At 38.7% G+C, this 16,892-nt stretch overlaps 1 protein-coding gene across 2 annotated transcripts in view; it reads left to right on the top strand.

Annotated features, from left to right (window-relative positions):
- Dhc93AB (Dynein heavy chain at 93AB) overlaps positions 1 to 16,892 on the top strand; it is a 584,738-nt gene that overhangs the window by 311,116 nt on the left and 256,730 nt on the right. For both annotated transcript variants that reach the window (XM_083127975.1, XM_083127974.1), the window contains one exon: positions 10,395 to 10,605. In XM_083127975.1, coding sequence (XP_082984101.1) covers positions 10,395 to 10,605 — 211 coding nt within the window. The remainder of the gene's footprint in view (positions 1 to 10,394; positions 10,606 to 16,892) is intronic.

Here is a 16,892-nt window from a genome sequence, read left to right as displayed (position 1 = left end):
ATATAATTTAATACAGAATAGCAGGGTTGCTAAAGGTATAGGAATCCATAAATTCCAATAGGTTCTATTGGATTCTGCAACAGGACCAGAACCTTTTTTTCTTGCACAATTTAAATTCGGTCCAAGTTGCATATTGTTTAATTGGACCATATTTAAATTGATCTGGAAAAAGGGTTCCTGGACCGTATTTAAATTCATACAAAAACAAAGGTTCCAGGACTGTATTTAAATTCATCTGGAAAAAGACCAAATTGAAATACTTTAAACATAAAAAATTCTCAATGGTCCAGAATCCATTTACACTTTCTGATTTTCTCTCCCGGATGGAAATTGGATTTATTTAAAGTTTGTGAACTTCATCGCTCCCCAACCCTGGCATTGTTAAAGAGGCAAGAACCCATACATTCTAATGGGATCTGTAACAGGACCCTTCTTTTCTCACACAATTTAAATTTGGTCCAAGTTGCATATTCTTTCATTTCAATATGGAACTTGATCCAGATAAAAAGGTTCCTGGGCCCCATTTAAATTGATCCAGAAAAATGGATCCCTGGACTGTATTTAAATTGATCTTGAATGAAGGTTCCTGGACCATATTTAAATACATATGGAAAAAAGGTTCCTGTACGTATTTAAATTTATCCAGAAAAAAGGTTCCTAGACCACATTCAAATTGATGAAAAGAAAGGTTCCTGGACTGAACTGAAATACTTTCCAGATGAAAAGGGTATTTACTGTCCAGAACCCATTTATGCATGCTGATTTTCTCTCCTGGACCAGAATTTAATTTATTTAAAAGACTGGACATTTAACATACCTGCAGAAGAGTGTCATTTGTTGATATTTTTGTGAATATAAATATGCATGTTAAATTTAATTATTTCTGGAAATAAATCTTTAAATATAATTTCTCTTTCAAAAGCAAATTCCGTTACAATTTCCTGGTTATACACATTGATTAAGGAGGTTAGAATTATGTTCTTCATTTTCTATCAGTAAAATTTGTATTGGTAGTTTATTGGTAACACAGTGCAACAAATTTGAACTTTGTGTCTTGCTGCGAGATGAAAGAAGGTTTTCTTTACTAAATCAAATTCACTGATTACGAAAATGAAATCAGAAATGTTCCATCACGTTCCAATTTTTCTAGAAAAGATATGCCACATATACCACTTAGCATATATTTCATGTAGTTAGCAATATATTGTAATTCATGAAAAACAAAGTAGCAACTTTTGCGACACTTGTTAACGACTCCATTACAGTACAGGAGGAACCTGTAGCTGGATAAAATACAGATCATGGAACAAAATTAATTGTTTGTATTACAAAACATAAAAGAAAGTACGAGAAAGCTGCAAAAAGCTTGAAATGTACCTACAAGTTAGAAACATGTCCTGAAAACTTTCCGTTTGTGGGTGGATGGTGAAACTTCTTGTAGGAGTGACCAGCAGTAATCTGCCAAAAGGTTTCGTGACCATCTTCCCATATATCGCCTTTCCATGTCAGCGATATCTTGATGAAATCGCTCACCATTTTGGTCACTCACATCTCCGAGATTAGGTGGGAAAAAATCCAAATGAGAATGCAGGAAATGTACGTATTTTCAAAGACATGTTGCACCCCATAGCCTTGTAACAGTCCAGCATGTGTTCCGCCAGTTCCCTGTAATTGTCAGACCTGACGTTACCCAAGAAATTGTGCATACATCTTTGAAGACAAGACATGCTCCTTCTCAGTATCTGTCAGCAACTTTTCAAAGGTTATGTCTTTCATCAAGTCAGGAATCTGATGCCCAATGAAAATACCTTCTTTAATTTTTGCAGTACTAATCGCAGGAAATTTGGACAGTAAAAATTGAAAACCCCTGCCATGTTTGTCCATTGCTTTCACAAAATTCTGCATGAAGTCCAATTTCAGATGGAGTGGTGGTAACAGCACACTGTCTTTGTCAACAAGGGGTTCATGCAACACATTTTTTTCACCCTGATTGAAGCTTTCTCTCAATGGCCACTGTTTCACTACATAATGGTCTTTCCTTGCCCTACTGTTCCAGTGACACAAGAAACAGCAATAGTTTGTGTAACCAGTCTGCATTCCCAGCACAAGCCCCAGAACTTTGTGATCACCACAGATTTTCCATTTGTGGTTCGAATAGCCAATATACTTCAGAAGTAGTCTCATGTTCTCGTAGGTTTCTTTTAACTGAACGGAATGGGCCACTGTTATCGAAGGTATATTGTTTCTGTTATGCAAGAGAACAGCTTTGAGACTAGTTTTTGAGGAATCTATGAATATGCACCATTTTTTCCAGATTGTGAATCATTCCAAATTCTGTAAACAGCCCATTTATGTCATTACAATATACTAGACTCTCTGCCATTGAGAAAAAAGTGGAAAGACCAAGCTGTCGTGTACGGAATGATATACTAGTGTTTGGTTGTAGCAGGTTTTTTCTTGAAGACGAGACCCAAGTAATTCTGCTTGCCTTTTTTAAAGATTCCGATCTCTTACAAGATCGTTCAATTCTGCCTGTGACAATGGCTGTGGTTGGGGCTGTGATGTAGATGGCATGTAATCAAGATCTTCGTGATCACTACCATCGTCTGTTTCATCTTCCAGTGTCCATTCCACTGGTTGTTTTGGAACTGGGAGAGAATCAGAATGCAGAACTGGACGCATTGCAGATTCCAAATTTGGATATGAAACTGTGTGTTTTGATTTACTTGAGATTCCTGTTACTTTCGTTAACAAAAGTAGCAATCTATTATTTGGTCTCTAGGTTTCTTCCACAACTGTGGTATGGCAAATGGCATAGATGGGTGGGTTCCATGCAACCAACCTCTTAAATAGCGGGAGCAACGTGAGCAACAGTTCTGTGGTGCCCAACACTTACCCTCATCTACCTTTGATTCAAAATACAACTCGTATGCCTCTTTGATGAGCAGAGAAATGGGATGTCTTTGCGACTTCATCGTAAACTCACCACACACATAACAGAAGAGGTCTGGTGAATTAACTTACATCCTAGACATTGCTGAACACAAGAAACACGCGAACACGCATAAACAGCATTCTTCACGTAAGAGGATTTGCACAACACACACTGCAGGAACAGACACTGCTTGATCCTACTAGCAACTGACTGATGCATATAACTGCAACTTCACTATACCACAACCTAGTGGCTATCTATCCCTTCCCTCTCCAACCCTTCTCCTATGCAATGTCAAGCCTGTAACATTCAAGTTTGCAAGGTGCTTTTATTTTAAAAGTCGTGACTGGGCTGGATCGTTAATTCTGCTACCTCAAAGGCCATGGTCTGATTTAAGCACCTTGGTAGAACCTACAAAATCAATTGGGTGGAGGTTATTGTCACGTTGTTCGCGACACTTCAAAGTTACCTAAGAACTTCACAATTCCTAATGTCAATTTGGGGATAAACAAGAATATTGCCATTTACAAGTTGATCCTGAAAATTAAGAACGTCGTACAATATACTGCAACGCATTTCCAAAATGCGTTACACGCTACAGTATACCTTATGGTAATCTCAATTTATTTACCTTCACCAAGAACTACAATTATTTCTAACTACAAATGCCTTTTTTACTATTCTTTTGTTTTCATCAAGCATATAGTGATAAGGGAAAATTTAGCATAAATGAAGATAAACTCAAATATCAAATTTTTTACAATTCAATCACGCAATTTATTCAATATTGAAAGTTAACAAAAAAACAAATATTACCTTTTTCCTAATTACAATAACAAGATTACGTCGTGTAAATCATAAACAACATTCTTCATAATATTTAATATATTGTTGGCAAATATAAATCAAACAACAAATTACGTCACTTTAGATGCTGACTAGATACAATTTGATAGACAATTTTATCACGTTTATTACTATGCTTGTATTTGCGATTCAAATAACCTTAGGCATCTATTCAATAAAAGTACAAATTTTCGAAATCAGCAAAAGTTGGTAAATCTACAATTTTGTTAGCTTGCCTTCATATCTATACTTCAACTGTTTTGCGATGAACACAAAATCCAATAAATTTAATCTTTCAAATCATCATCATCATAGATTTCCTAAACGGCAAAAATTCGTACTAAGAAGCCGGTGACAAATTTACATCAACATTATTTTTTTTTTTTTTTTGTCGAAGGTACCCTAGATGCTCATCCGAAGTAAGTAATTTAACTAACGTTACACAATTTGCCAGTAATTGTTGGAACGTAAAAATAAAGGGGGCCAGCTGAAGTGAAACGATACTTCGTCGTGATTAGTTCAAATAACTCTTTGTGACATGTTTTGCAAAAATCATACAAGTTTTTCCAAAAACATGCAAATAAATTGCAATTACCAACAGTATTGCACACACGCATTAAGATCACCATTTAAACTTCCATCTTTATGTTCAAACTAGACATGGTTCATCGTCAGCACGTGACATAACCATTTATTTTATGATACGCTGCATTTAAGTTACGGCTTCGGAACATTTACAAGTTTCTATTCTATCGTTTCTTTAGCAATCATTTATATTGAGGTAAGATAGATCTTCTCTACTGATAAAATACCTATTTTCACCACTTTTACACAAATGTTACGTCAAACGCGTAGCTTTTGTAGAGTCAAAATCTCAGCATTTTCACTCGCACTAAATTCACCAAAATAACAAGATCACTTGCCTACCTTCGTTTATGCATCGTAAAACTTTAAGGTTCTGAAAGGGACGACTTCCTTCACTTTTGGAAACCAATCCAAATGGGTGTATGTACCTCGTCATAAGAGTGAAGTACCTCGTTTCTCCATTACCAATATCACTGCCTGCAACAAATTGTTAAATGGCGTGTTCCTTTCGATATTTCAATTCACCAACTATACCTGCCGCAAAATTAGTTTGGTATTGTCACTTGCGAAGCACGTGGAGAAAGCGGGTCTACGTCACTGCGGGAGAGTGGGTTGCTGGCATGCGAGCCAATCAAAATCTTCCCAGTGCTTCACCCAAGCCCTGGTTACCTAGCAACAGAAAACATTTATCTCGGTGTTGCCGCTTATCGGGCGATTCTTCCTGCAATCAGATTTCATGTTGTTGGGGGAGAACGTGTGTGTTTGTTGCGTTGCTGTGATATTTTAACCAGTCCGTTTGTTTAGTGTTCACTGAATTTAGAGTATTCTTTGTTGTATATAGCATGTTGTTTTAGTGTGTTATTTTTTTGTACATAATTTTCTGAGTTCTGCTTGAATGTGTCGTGTGCTTGTGTGAAGAATGTCAAGCACAGGAGACAATACTCAAGAAAGAGGCCATGCACTAAAAGAAAAAGGAATTCCTCTCAAAGGCCAAACGCGGGAGATGGTTTGTTCTGAGTGCAAATAATTTGAGCAAGAGAAAAACAATGGGGGTCCAATCATTTCTGTAAATAAAGTTCTGGACAGGACTGCTGCTGCTGTCAGCGTGTCTAAGAACAACCATAGGGAAAGAAAAATATAATGTGGTAGAAATTTAGATACCTTTCAGCAAGACTCTATTCGTCTCCATATTTACTCTTATTTTATAAGGAAATATCATCCCACTGTTGGGAAATTGCATGATTCATTGAAAGATTCGGGACTTTTTCAAGGTGGGGAAACATCTTTAAGGACAGTCATAAAATCTCTGGGATTCTCATACAAAAAACTTAATGGACGCAAAATAAAGTAAAGTATGGAGGCATATGGGGATGTGGAGGTAGGGCTCCACACATTCTCGACCTCGACCATATTATGGAGGTGATGAGGTGAAGTGGTTCACCAACCGCCTTTACCCCACCCAGGTTTGCCCCAGGTACTCACTTGGGCTGAGTCGACCCCGGAGACACTCGGGATATTTGAGAAAGTTCCACAAACCACCGCTGGTCTCCCGCGTGAAAGTCAGATGCCTCACCAAGTGGACTTCGTGCAATTCATTTGCGGTCTAATTGAAAGATGGGCAGAATTTAATGACAACTTCAGAAAGAAATGGTTATTGCAAGTGTATATATTCAGTATTGTCAGAATGGATTGAAAAGGTCACCTGTAAACAATGCTCGTTTCGTTAATTCGTTCATGTTGTAAGGGAAATGGAAATGAAGAGGGAAAACAATAACACATTTCATCATTGTTGTTGTCATCGTTGTTATCCCGTTTCCCTCGAAAAACAATAACACATCTCATCATTGTTGTTCCTTTTCATAACACGTTTTCCTCGACACAGCGTCAGACGGCTGCCCTGCGTACCGTACTGTACCGTACCGCACCGCATGATATTGCAACACCGTTACGCGTGTTCCTTCAGCTCTCAATACCAAACTAATTTTGCGGCAGGTATAGTACCATATTTTAGAAATGTTGCAATGTCTATTTTGTATCGAAGCATCGTGATTTACCTTCAAACAAGAGCAAGTCCACACGATCAAGTTCAAACTACGTCCTGAGCAACGTTTGCAGATGAGCGCGTGAATAACCACTGTCGACGATACCAAGAACAAGACACAACTGTTTCTGTGCAAAACGTACATACCCACGCTACTTTCACTTCCTGTTACGTCAGAGTTCCAGATCGCGTGATTACGTCAAAAATATCTCGCAAATAAGTCAGTGGTGCCATCTCTCGGAAGGTCAGGGAATTACATGATGAGTCTTATTTATCTCGTATTTTGAGTGCAGCACTTTCGAACATGCAGAGTTGGAAGTTGTATGATTTAGTGATATAAATAGCAATAAATCGCTACAAGCCCTAGTAACAGGCTGGGCTGATAACATGCAGTTGTGTGCTGATAAAATTGTGTTTCCAGAGAAAAGTTTATGCAATAGTGAAAAATCGTTTTCACTATCGTCATCAGGGCACTGAATTCCATAGGAATCACATGTTTTTGTTCTGCGGCAATTTTCATTGTCGCACAGTGTAATCAGCAAAAAATTCATATCGGTCCATTCCTACAATATAAAAATTACTTGCTATCAGCAGTTTATTGGGATAATTATGGAACATATATTTATTGCAGGCTGAGCCAAGAACACTGGTTTGATATCCATATTGATGTCAATACCCTTACCAATTCTTACTGATACCAATACTAACACTTGAAGATTATAATACCTGGCTCACTCAATATATAACCGGAAATATCGTATCAATCTCCTCTAAATTGATTTTTCTTGCAAGCCAGAAGTTAACCTCTATCACCAGCCGTTGTTCTCAGGTATTCAAACAATGCCATGTCAGGAATTAACCAATCTTCCTGGTCTAGTGGAGCTAAGGTGCTGATCACCCGGAAATAGCAAGGCCAATGACCAGGGGATTGGACGAAGGGATAAGTTAGAGAACATTGAGCAATGTGGGGTCTTTTGTCTTGAGTCTTGAAGCGAGAAGGAACTGGGGAGATTGAGCGAGCCAGTACAGACCTATTCTGAGAGTCTTCTACAGGAACTTCTTCATCATCAGACAGGCAGGTATTATCCTATTCCAACCATGTTGATCTAGACTTGAAGGCATAAATTCAAATGCTTGTGTTTTGCCATTTCCAAGTGTGAATAGTTCAGTACCTTCTGCTCTTTACCATTAGGCTCACATTGAGCAGTGAGTTGCTCCATGCGCAAGGATGAATGATAAGTGAGCTACATCACCCACCTCAATGGTTAAGGTTCTTGGTTTGATCCCCCGTTCCTCAGAGAACATTACGATATGTTGTAACAAATATTTATTACAAGCACGAAAAGAACTACAGTTCTCTGTTTCAACATATTCCTTCCCTACTTCAATGCACGTATGCCAGCACTTGATAAGGGCACTGATCCCACAGGAAATTTTTCTTTTTTTAATGCGTTCATAACCACTCATGCACCACTGACTGGACTTTGTCGTCATTCTGGAACCTCAATCCACTTAGTCCATCTTTCAGTGGGTCAAAGGTGTGAAAATCTGCAGGTGTGAGATCGGGCGAATATGGAGGGTGGGGTAAGCACTCAAATTTTAGGTCCTCGATGGTAGACAAATGTGACACTGTCAGTGTGTGGTCTCGCATTGTCATGGAGCAAAAGCACACCAGAGGACACCAGAGCACGTCGTCTCTGCAGAATGGCTGGTTTCAGTTTTTCGTGCAAAAAGTTGAAGTATGTGGTACTGTTTACATTATGACCTCTGGGCATGCAATGCTCAAGAATTGGTCCCTTGTGATCCCAAAACAAACTTAACATGACCTTTCCGGCACTCTGTTGAGCATGCACCTTCTTCAGTCTGGGAGACGAAGGATGTCGCCATTCCATTGTTGTTCTCTTACATTCTGGTTCATAGAAATGAACCCAACTTTCATCTCCAGTGACAATACGATGAAGAAATGCCTCACCGTCAGCTTCATTACAGCACAAAAGCTCCCTGCACACATCAACACGTCTCTCCTTCATTTCCGGTGTCAATTGTTTCAGAACTCACACACTTTCCTGAACCTCAGTATGTCATGACTGATATGGTGGGCTGATCCTACACTTATTTCCATCTGGGAAGCAATTTCACTGACGGTAATATGCATTTTCTCCCGTATCAAGTCCTCCACTTGAGCAATGTACACTTGTGATCGACTCATACAGTTGTCACCGTACTGAACTGTCATGCGGAGAGATAAAATTTTCACCCGGACAAGGTGGAATTTTGGCACCCCCTACATTCCACCTTGCTCCAACATAAATCATAACCATGTTATATATTTACAGTTTTTATGACGAAATGTAATAGCTATATTTTAAAAATACTTTAATACTGTTGAAGAACACGTTTATCGTAGGTATGGGTTTAATTAATATCTACATAATGACATCAAAACAACAAAAAAATCTTAGTTTAAATTGCTTCATGATTTTGCAATATACTTATTAAGTTATTCAGCAGTAATTTCAATTAATTCTTGTCAAGAATAAATCAAACTCTTTTTATAACAAATAGCCATGGACACGGTGAAGGCACATAGTGGTTCAGATCCCACTTTAAACTGTAGGTCATCTATATTTGCTTTTCTGTGCATAAAGTGGAGCTAAAAAATAAATTCAAAGAAAGAAATTGGATTTGCCTCTAATCAAAGAGGATACTCAGTTTGGCGGCCCTTCGAGGTCGGTGCCCCGAAAATTCACCTGGTCCTGCTTGTTTGATATATGCAAATGTTATTATGCTCGTTCACTATTATCAGTGGAGCGAAATCGACAATAATATTGAATATTGTAGATTGGTATTTCTATGTTTATAGTGATTTTGTCAGGTTATCGAATGTTGAATTATATATAGCAAATAACATCACTCTTCTCGTGATCGACAGAAAATTCACCGAAGTATTTCCAATTTATGTATATATTAATATTTATTGATATTTTTCATGAAATAAAACTCTCCCATAGCCTCATTTTCAGTAAAAGGTGGTCTTAACTTGGATTGCCAATACATGTAGCATCATTATGTACACAAAAACGTGTGCGAGCATTTGAGAGGGTTGATAACACTTTTTCTGGACACAAGTTTGAAGTGCACACCCTTAAAATCAGACCACGAGCTGCCTCTGACTAAGTGTGAATTTTCATCTAAGTGCTCTGATTTTCTTACATATATCACCTTTGATGGTGTGCCAAAATTTTAAGGACAGTTATTTTTTTCTTGGTAGATAAGGGATAACATTAAGAGAGCATACTGGTGAGGCAAAAAGTAGGGAGACAATTCCCACCACACACTCCCCTAATTGCTGCTACTGTACATACATGTTCATGTACATTAATTGCCTTAATGACTTGGTCTAGACAATTTTTGTTCTTGGTCTGGAAAACCTGGAAAAGTCTGGGAATTTTGTTTTCACAAGGTAGTATAACAATTTTTTCTAAACCTTACAAAACTTGTTTAAATGGCCTGGGACAGAGGTAAATACGGCATATGCGCCATGGGACTTTAAAGGTCAAAGCATTTAAGAATTACATCTGAATATTAAAATACCTATCATATTATAACAAAATCCAGTTTTCTTCAGAATACTGAGAAAACTGGCAAATGTAGAAATTCCTTTGTGATCTTCACAAAAGGGATGAGGCAACTGACCTTTGTTTGGTGCAAAATAAATGGAAACCTCACATTTTGCATAACTTCCAGGATAATTAGACTGCAAAATTGTCATATGGCTTTTTTGCAGACCCAGTGAAAGACCAAAATGCTGAAAAAGTATCAGCTAACATCTGTAAATAAATTCCAACTCACACTTTTCAATACAAATACCAATACATTGTCAAAATTATCAGCTCAGTCCTAATTTATTGTTTGATAATATCATACATGTGTTTCTTCCATCATTGGTGCAGTATTTCATAAAAGTAAAATAACATTTTTTTTCAGGTTGTTCAATTAGAAGAGCTATTAGAAGTAAGGCACTCTGTGTTTGTTATTGGGAATGCTGGGACAGGCAAAACAGAAGTATGGAAGAGTCTCTTTAAAACATATCAAAATATGAAAAAGAAGCCCATATATAATGACTTAAATCCAAAAGCTGTAACAAATGATGAGCTGTTTGGTATAATCAATCCAGCAACAAGAGAATGGAAGGATGGTAAGCTTTGATTTTATTATTATAAATATGATATAATATATTACACTCGTGTGCTTTCTTGGTGGCCCAGCATGTTAAAAATAGTCGAATTTTGATTTGGCCACCAAAGTTCCCAGGTTCAAATCCTGTTGTTTTTTGTGAGTGCTCCTTCATGAATTTCATCATATCATCACACATCATCATCACTGTGCTTAGTCAAAAGTGACAGAAATTGACAGCATATAAAAAATTTACAAATTCAAAATTCAAATTACAATATACCCTGTCCCAACTAACTGTAGAGCAGAGCCATGCATATCAGCAGAGGAGGAGGAGGAAAATCGAGTGGTGAAAGTGCAGCGTTGCCAACCGTATGGTCCTGCCCGTACGTGTACGAAAATTTAATGGCATATGCGGATGTACGGTCCAGACCTTAGTCCGTGTGCTTACTGCACGGCCTGTCAAAATTTGCTCTTGGAGTTTTATCCCTAAAATTTCCCTAACAAATTCTTAAACCAATCGGACGGACCTGGAGACAAAAATACGGTCCGTTTGCCATGTGTGTTTGGTCACTGTTCAATGGTGGAGCCATCTTGGGTCACTACTTGTGCAGAGACTTGTTCTCATTTGCCTGGTCTACAGTTAGCTGGTACGGAGTTTAGTTACATATTTTAGTTATTCAGATGATTAATTAATTAATATGCATTTTTTCTGCAATGTAGATTTCTCTTATTTCTCATTTTTTGGGGATTTTTAATATGGAGGGATTTTGATTATGCTAATATGTATCTATTGATTTGTAATTATCTTCACCAGTCCTTAGTCTATTAGAGAATGCTACTGTGCTGGGCAGAGTGGTAGCAAAGGGTTAAGAATATTCAGAGCATGAGACTCCCAGGGTTCATTCTTCTCCGCTGCCACTCCAACCCGGCACTGGGAAAGGGTAGCTGCCATTTACTATTACTATTCTTGGCAAAAATAATGAAAATAAATAGCTGTCAATTTATACTATAATCTATTCTAGAATGAAATAAACAAAATCAATAGGTACAACTCTCCCACCCATTTGTTTACATAAAAATAAAACCCCATTGGCCAAAGAAAAAAAAATGAAAGATTTGTATTGTGAGTTTGTTCAGTTCGTTAAAATTCAGCTTAAATAAATTGGAGGTACACACGCTTATCTTCCATATTTCCTCGGTCCATGATGGTTTAGGAGACAAGGGGCGATAGTAGAAAGTGCTACTGTCAGCCACTACTGCAGTCTGACTTAACTTACATGTCTGTCTGGATCAGCTATCCTTGCATGCAGAGCACGAAATTGTTCTGGTGGTAGAAGCTCATCTTCTCTCGGTGTAGCACAACTCAACAACTCAATGGATGATAAGTCCTCCCATCCGCTGTACTTTTGTTCCTTCCACTTCACCAAAAGACTCACAGGAGTACGAGAACAACAAACCTTCTTCTCCTTTCCACACTTATAACACAGTTGACCACCTCTTCTCGTCAGATTCTCCAACACACTCCTCCAAAACGCACGTTTTTCTCTTCCAACAAAATTTCTTTAAAAAAAGGGAAGAGAAAGCCAATCAGTCTGTCAGTTCTATCGCCCTTTGGCTCCTCTGTCCTCCCTTGGACCAATGGTCAACCGTCTTTCATGGTTTCTCTCCATTTTCCGGGTTTTGCACAAAAAAAAGAAAAGAAAAGTCTCTTCTTGGAGACCCCCTTTCACATAACACACACAACTGCCAACTCGTGTCTTTATTTACCCCTAACTTAGTTCCTGTACAAATTCTATGTTGTAGCTTTAGTACTCTATTATTACATGTATAACCACCCTTCATTCCTATGCAATGGATAGAGGATCCGATTATTAATTATTTGTCCAAATTATGAAAACGTAAAGTTTAGTTACTTATGTAGGGGTTTGGTTATACTGGATTCTGGGGTGTCGCTGGAATGCAGGGGTTGGGGTAGCCGTACAGCCTCTCTGTCTTCTGTGTTGACGAAGAAAAAGACAAGAAACGGAAGACTAAGAAAAACGAAGAAAGAAAATGATGGGCTTGCCAACGAGGAAAGAAAATATAAAAAATTAAAAGCATAATACAAATAATAATAACAAAATAAAGGTGCGCAGTGCACTACTGAGTGCGCAAAATACCAACCAGCATTTTTTTGCTGAGTCCAAATATCCTTTAATTTATGCAATTGCACAGATTTAATTAATTTTATGCTAAAACTGTGTGGTGTGATATTTTAGGTTCTTAGGTAACATCAGCTTTATTTATCTGACTATCAATTAAGTGTATTGAAGAATACATTAAAGCAATTTTGAAGAATTTTAAAATACCACCTCTAGCTAAACTGTCGTAAATTAAATGAAACTAAACTTCATAACACACCAATCCTTTGAGAATCAAGGTATACTAAGCAACTTTCATATTTGGTGACGCATTGCCAGTGCAACAAGTTTCCTTTGCTTGATTGGCCTATGGTGTTGAGTTCCCACCAGGAATCACATTTACACCAAAGGCAAAAACACCAACTATTCAGCTATGCAAGAGTTCTAACTAAGCTGCACTACAAAATGGATTCAGAGCAAAGTTAGAAATTAAAAATTCAACAAGGAAATATTGTGCGTACTGAAAGTCGTGATCAACATGATACAAGAAGGAAGTAAACTGTACAAAAAAGAATCTAATAGATGCCTGTTAAAGTACGTACCTTTATTAGTCTTCAACATAATCACCATCTAAATCGACACATTTTTGCCAACGTTCTGGAAGTTTGAAAATTCCTCTGTTGTAGAACTCCGTTTGGGCACGTCTGAGTATTCTCCTAACGGCAAGTTCCACTTCCTTCTCGGTGTCATATCTGTTTTCCCGCATGTGTTCTTTCAGAAAAGAAAACAAGTGAACGTCAGAAGGAGCCAGATCTGGACTGTAGGGAGGATGTCGAAGTAGTTCCCACCCAAATCTGGCAACTTCATCCCTCGTTAGCTGTGCTGTGTGCAGCTAGCAATTGTCGTGTTGGAGGATAACACTATCCCTGCCAGGACGTTTTTCACGAATAGCACGACGAAGTTTTCTCAAAGTGCGCACGTAGTGAGATGCATTGATTGTTTCCCCAGGAGTGAGAAAGTCCATGAGAAGAACACCCTCCGAATCCCAGAAGGCAGTTCTCGGGCAGCCTGTGCGAGGGAGATTACTGATGTCTGTGTTTCCACCTCTAAAATGTTTTATCCATCGCTTCATGCTACTGGCAGCCATACACTGATCACCATACACTTCCTGCAATCGGCGGTGGATATCTGATGTCGATGCACCTTCCTTCAACAGAAATTCAATTACTGCACGCTGGCGAAACGACGTGTTAAACGGAGCCATTACTCGCTACTCGCTAATGCGCATACGTACTGCACCGATCACCCCACTTTCAAGTGTATGTTCTCACAATAGATGGTTCTAACTGTCTTATACAGCGCATCGCTCTACGTGAACATTTACGTCTGACATAAAAAGTTGATCACGACTTTCAGTACGCACCAAGTATATTACTTGAAACAAATATAAGCATTCATGAAATAATTTCTTAGAGAAGTCCAAGGAAACTAATGAAATTCATGCTAAAGCTTTGGAAACTATACACAGTGTATTTTGATTACTATTACTAGCTGATTACCTGGTGTTGCCCGGGTATTTATTTATCCCAATCTTGTATTAGACAGGAAAATAATGAATTCTAACTATAGTGTAAAATGTAACTAATTTTATTTACAGGTATTTAAAGGTATTAGTACAGTATACAAATTATAAAGTAAAATCTTTTACAAATTCACTATAATATTAATTGAACTCAAAACTTGATTATAAACAACATTCTTAGTTTCACATCCAGGAGCAAGAATAAATAAATTGAATGGCGTTGGGAGTGTCACTATTCATCTTAGCGACCCCAAAAGCTATGGATTCCACACTAATATCGGTCGTTTTTGATTATTTTTACATGTCACCCCTTCCCACTCTCACCCCTATGGGTGCCAGGGGTGTCTTATCCCCACAGTATTTCTTTACAAATTATAAGTCTTATGTGGACCAAGTTTGGTTGAAATCGCTCCAGGCGTTCGAGAGTTAGGTAATTTTTGACATTTTATTTTTCACCCCCTCTCACCCCCAATGTTGATAGGTGATGAACTTGGAGTTGAACAGCATTGGGAGTGTCATTGTTCATCTTAGCGACCCCTTAAACTATGGATTACACACTAATATTGCTCGTTTTCGATTATTTTTACATGTCACCCCTTCCACTCCCACCCCTAGGTGTGCCAGGGGTGTCTTACCCTGACAGTATTTCTTTCCAGATTGTAAGTCATATGTGTACTGAGTTTGGTTGAAATTGCTCCAGGCATTTGAGTGTTATGCCGGAACAAACATACATACATATATACACACATACATCCATTTTTATATACATATATAAAAAAATACACTGCTCAAAATAATTAGGGGATCAGGCAAAAATAAGTAGGGGATCAGACCAGATATCAAAACTCATACAGGCATACTAATACCAGATCCATTATTTCATTCTGAGATTAGTTACAGCAAGATATGCTGTCATGATACCTGAAGTTAATGACATTAATGACACGTGACGCGATATGACAATTAGAGCATCAGTAGGACAGCACCAAAACAGACACAAACACTACAGCAACTCTCCTCTAGTACGGTGTATGGTCTCCCCTAATGGCCAATATTGCTGCATACCTGGGTGGCATGGAATCAATGAGCTGTTGGGGGATACGTCGCCACTCTGCCAGAAGGGCAATTTCCAGCTCTGCACGAGTTGTGGGAGGTGCTGATCGAGCTGCAACTTGTCGGTCTAGTGCATTCCAGATGTGCTCGATTGGATTTAAGTCTGGAGAGCAAGCTGGCCAGGGCAGACGCTCGATACCCTCCTGGTCCAGCATGTCGTCCAATAACCCAGCTCGGTGTGGACGAGCATTATCATCCATGAAACGGAAAGAATCACCAATGGCACCAGCATAAGGAACGACATAAGGTCGGAGGATATCGTCTCTATACCTTCTAGCTGTCAGGTTGCCATCATGGATGATGTGCAGGTCCGAATGTCCACCAATACTGATTCCTGCCCACACAATCAGTCCACCGCCACCATATCGGGAGCGTTCGTGCATAAAAGCTGGGTTGTTTCGTGTTCCGCGTTCCCTCCAGATGAGAACACGTCGACTGTCAGGTTTCAGACTGAATCGCGACTCGTCAGAGAGCAGAACGGACCTCCATTCGGCATGTCCCCAACCACGATGTTCCTCTGCCCAGTTTCTACGGGCTATATGGTGTTGTAACGTTAATGGAACACACACCATGGTCCTACGTCAATAGAGGCCACCTTCATGAAGACGATTACGGACAGTTTGAGATGACACTCTGCGTCCCGTTGCTGTTTGCCAGTCACGTTGCAGTAGCGTTGCATTTTGCCCCATGTTCCGATGGGCTGTGATTAAGAGATAACGGTCCTTCCTCGATGTTGTTGCTCGTGAACGACCTTGGCCTTGTCTTCTGTGAACACTTCCTGTTGTTTCAAAACGATTCCATAGTCTGGATATCACACTTTGCGACACTCCAATGGCGTGTGCTACCTGGCGTTGTGACTGACTAGCTTCAATTCTTCCTATGACTCTCCAAGCCATAGCTTCCAGTAAATCACATTGGTGCGGCATTGCCTTTCTCACCTGAACCTTTGCCTTCCCCAACTGAACTGTATCGCTAACCAGAGACGACTAGCATACAACACCAGCACACACACACTCCTCCCCTCTACCCTTTGATATCACCAGTGTAAAGGTTACGTCATGTTTAAGGCACTGGAACTTTCGTTTACGGGGCTTTAGCAGCTGATTGTAGCTCATACAAGTGCTGACAACATATCTGGTCTGATCCCCTACTTATTTTTGCCTGATCCCCTAATTATTTTGAGCAGTGTATATAGATTTGCTATAAATTAAGGATTCGACATATTAATTGATACTCTAGAGGTATCAGCTGATATAAGCATATCAAAATATTCGTAAAATTACCAATAATTTTATCGATCACATACGTCTATAAATATATTATAATTTAGTGCAACATTCTGCCATTTTGTTATAATCATTATGGCATATAATCCCCATACCCTATTTCTTTTAAAAGTAAATGTCTAAATATGCAGCTTCTTTTTTTTTGCAATGTAGTATCTTGTAACATACATTTATTAAGGTGGCCATTGAACCATTTGGAATTTTA

The sequence above is a fragment of the Lepisma saccharinum genome, chromosome 9, assembly GCF_977018435.1.
Source record: "Lepisma saccharinum chromosome 9, izLepSacc3.1, whole genome shotgun sequence".
Lineage (NCBI taxonomy): Eukaryota > Metazoa > Arthropoda > Insecta > Zygentoma > Lepismatidae > Lepisma > Lepisma saccharinum.
This window is presented reverse-complemented; position numbering and strand designations above follow the sequence as displayed.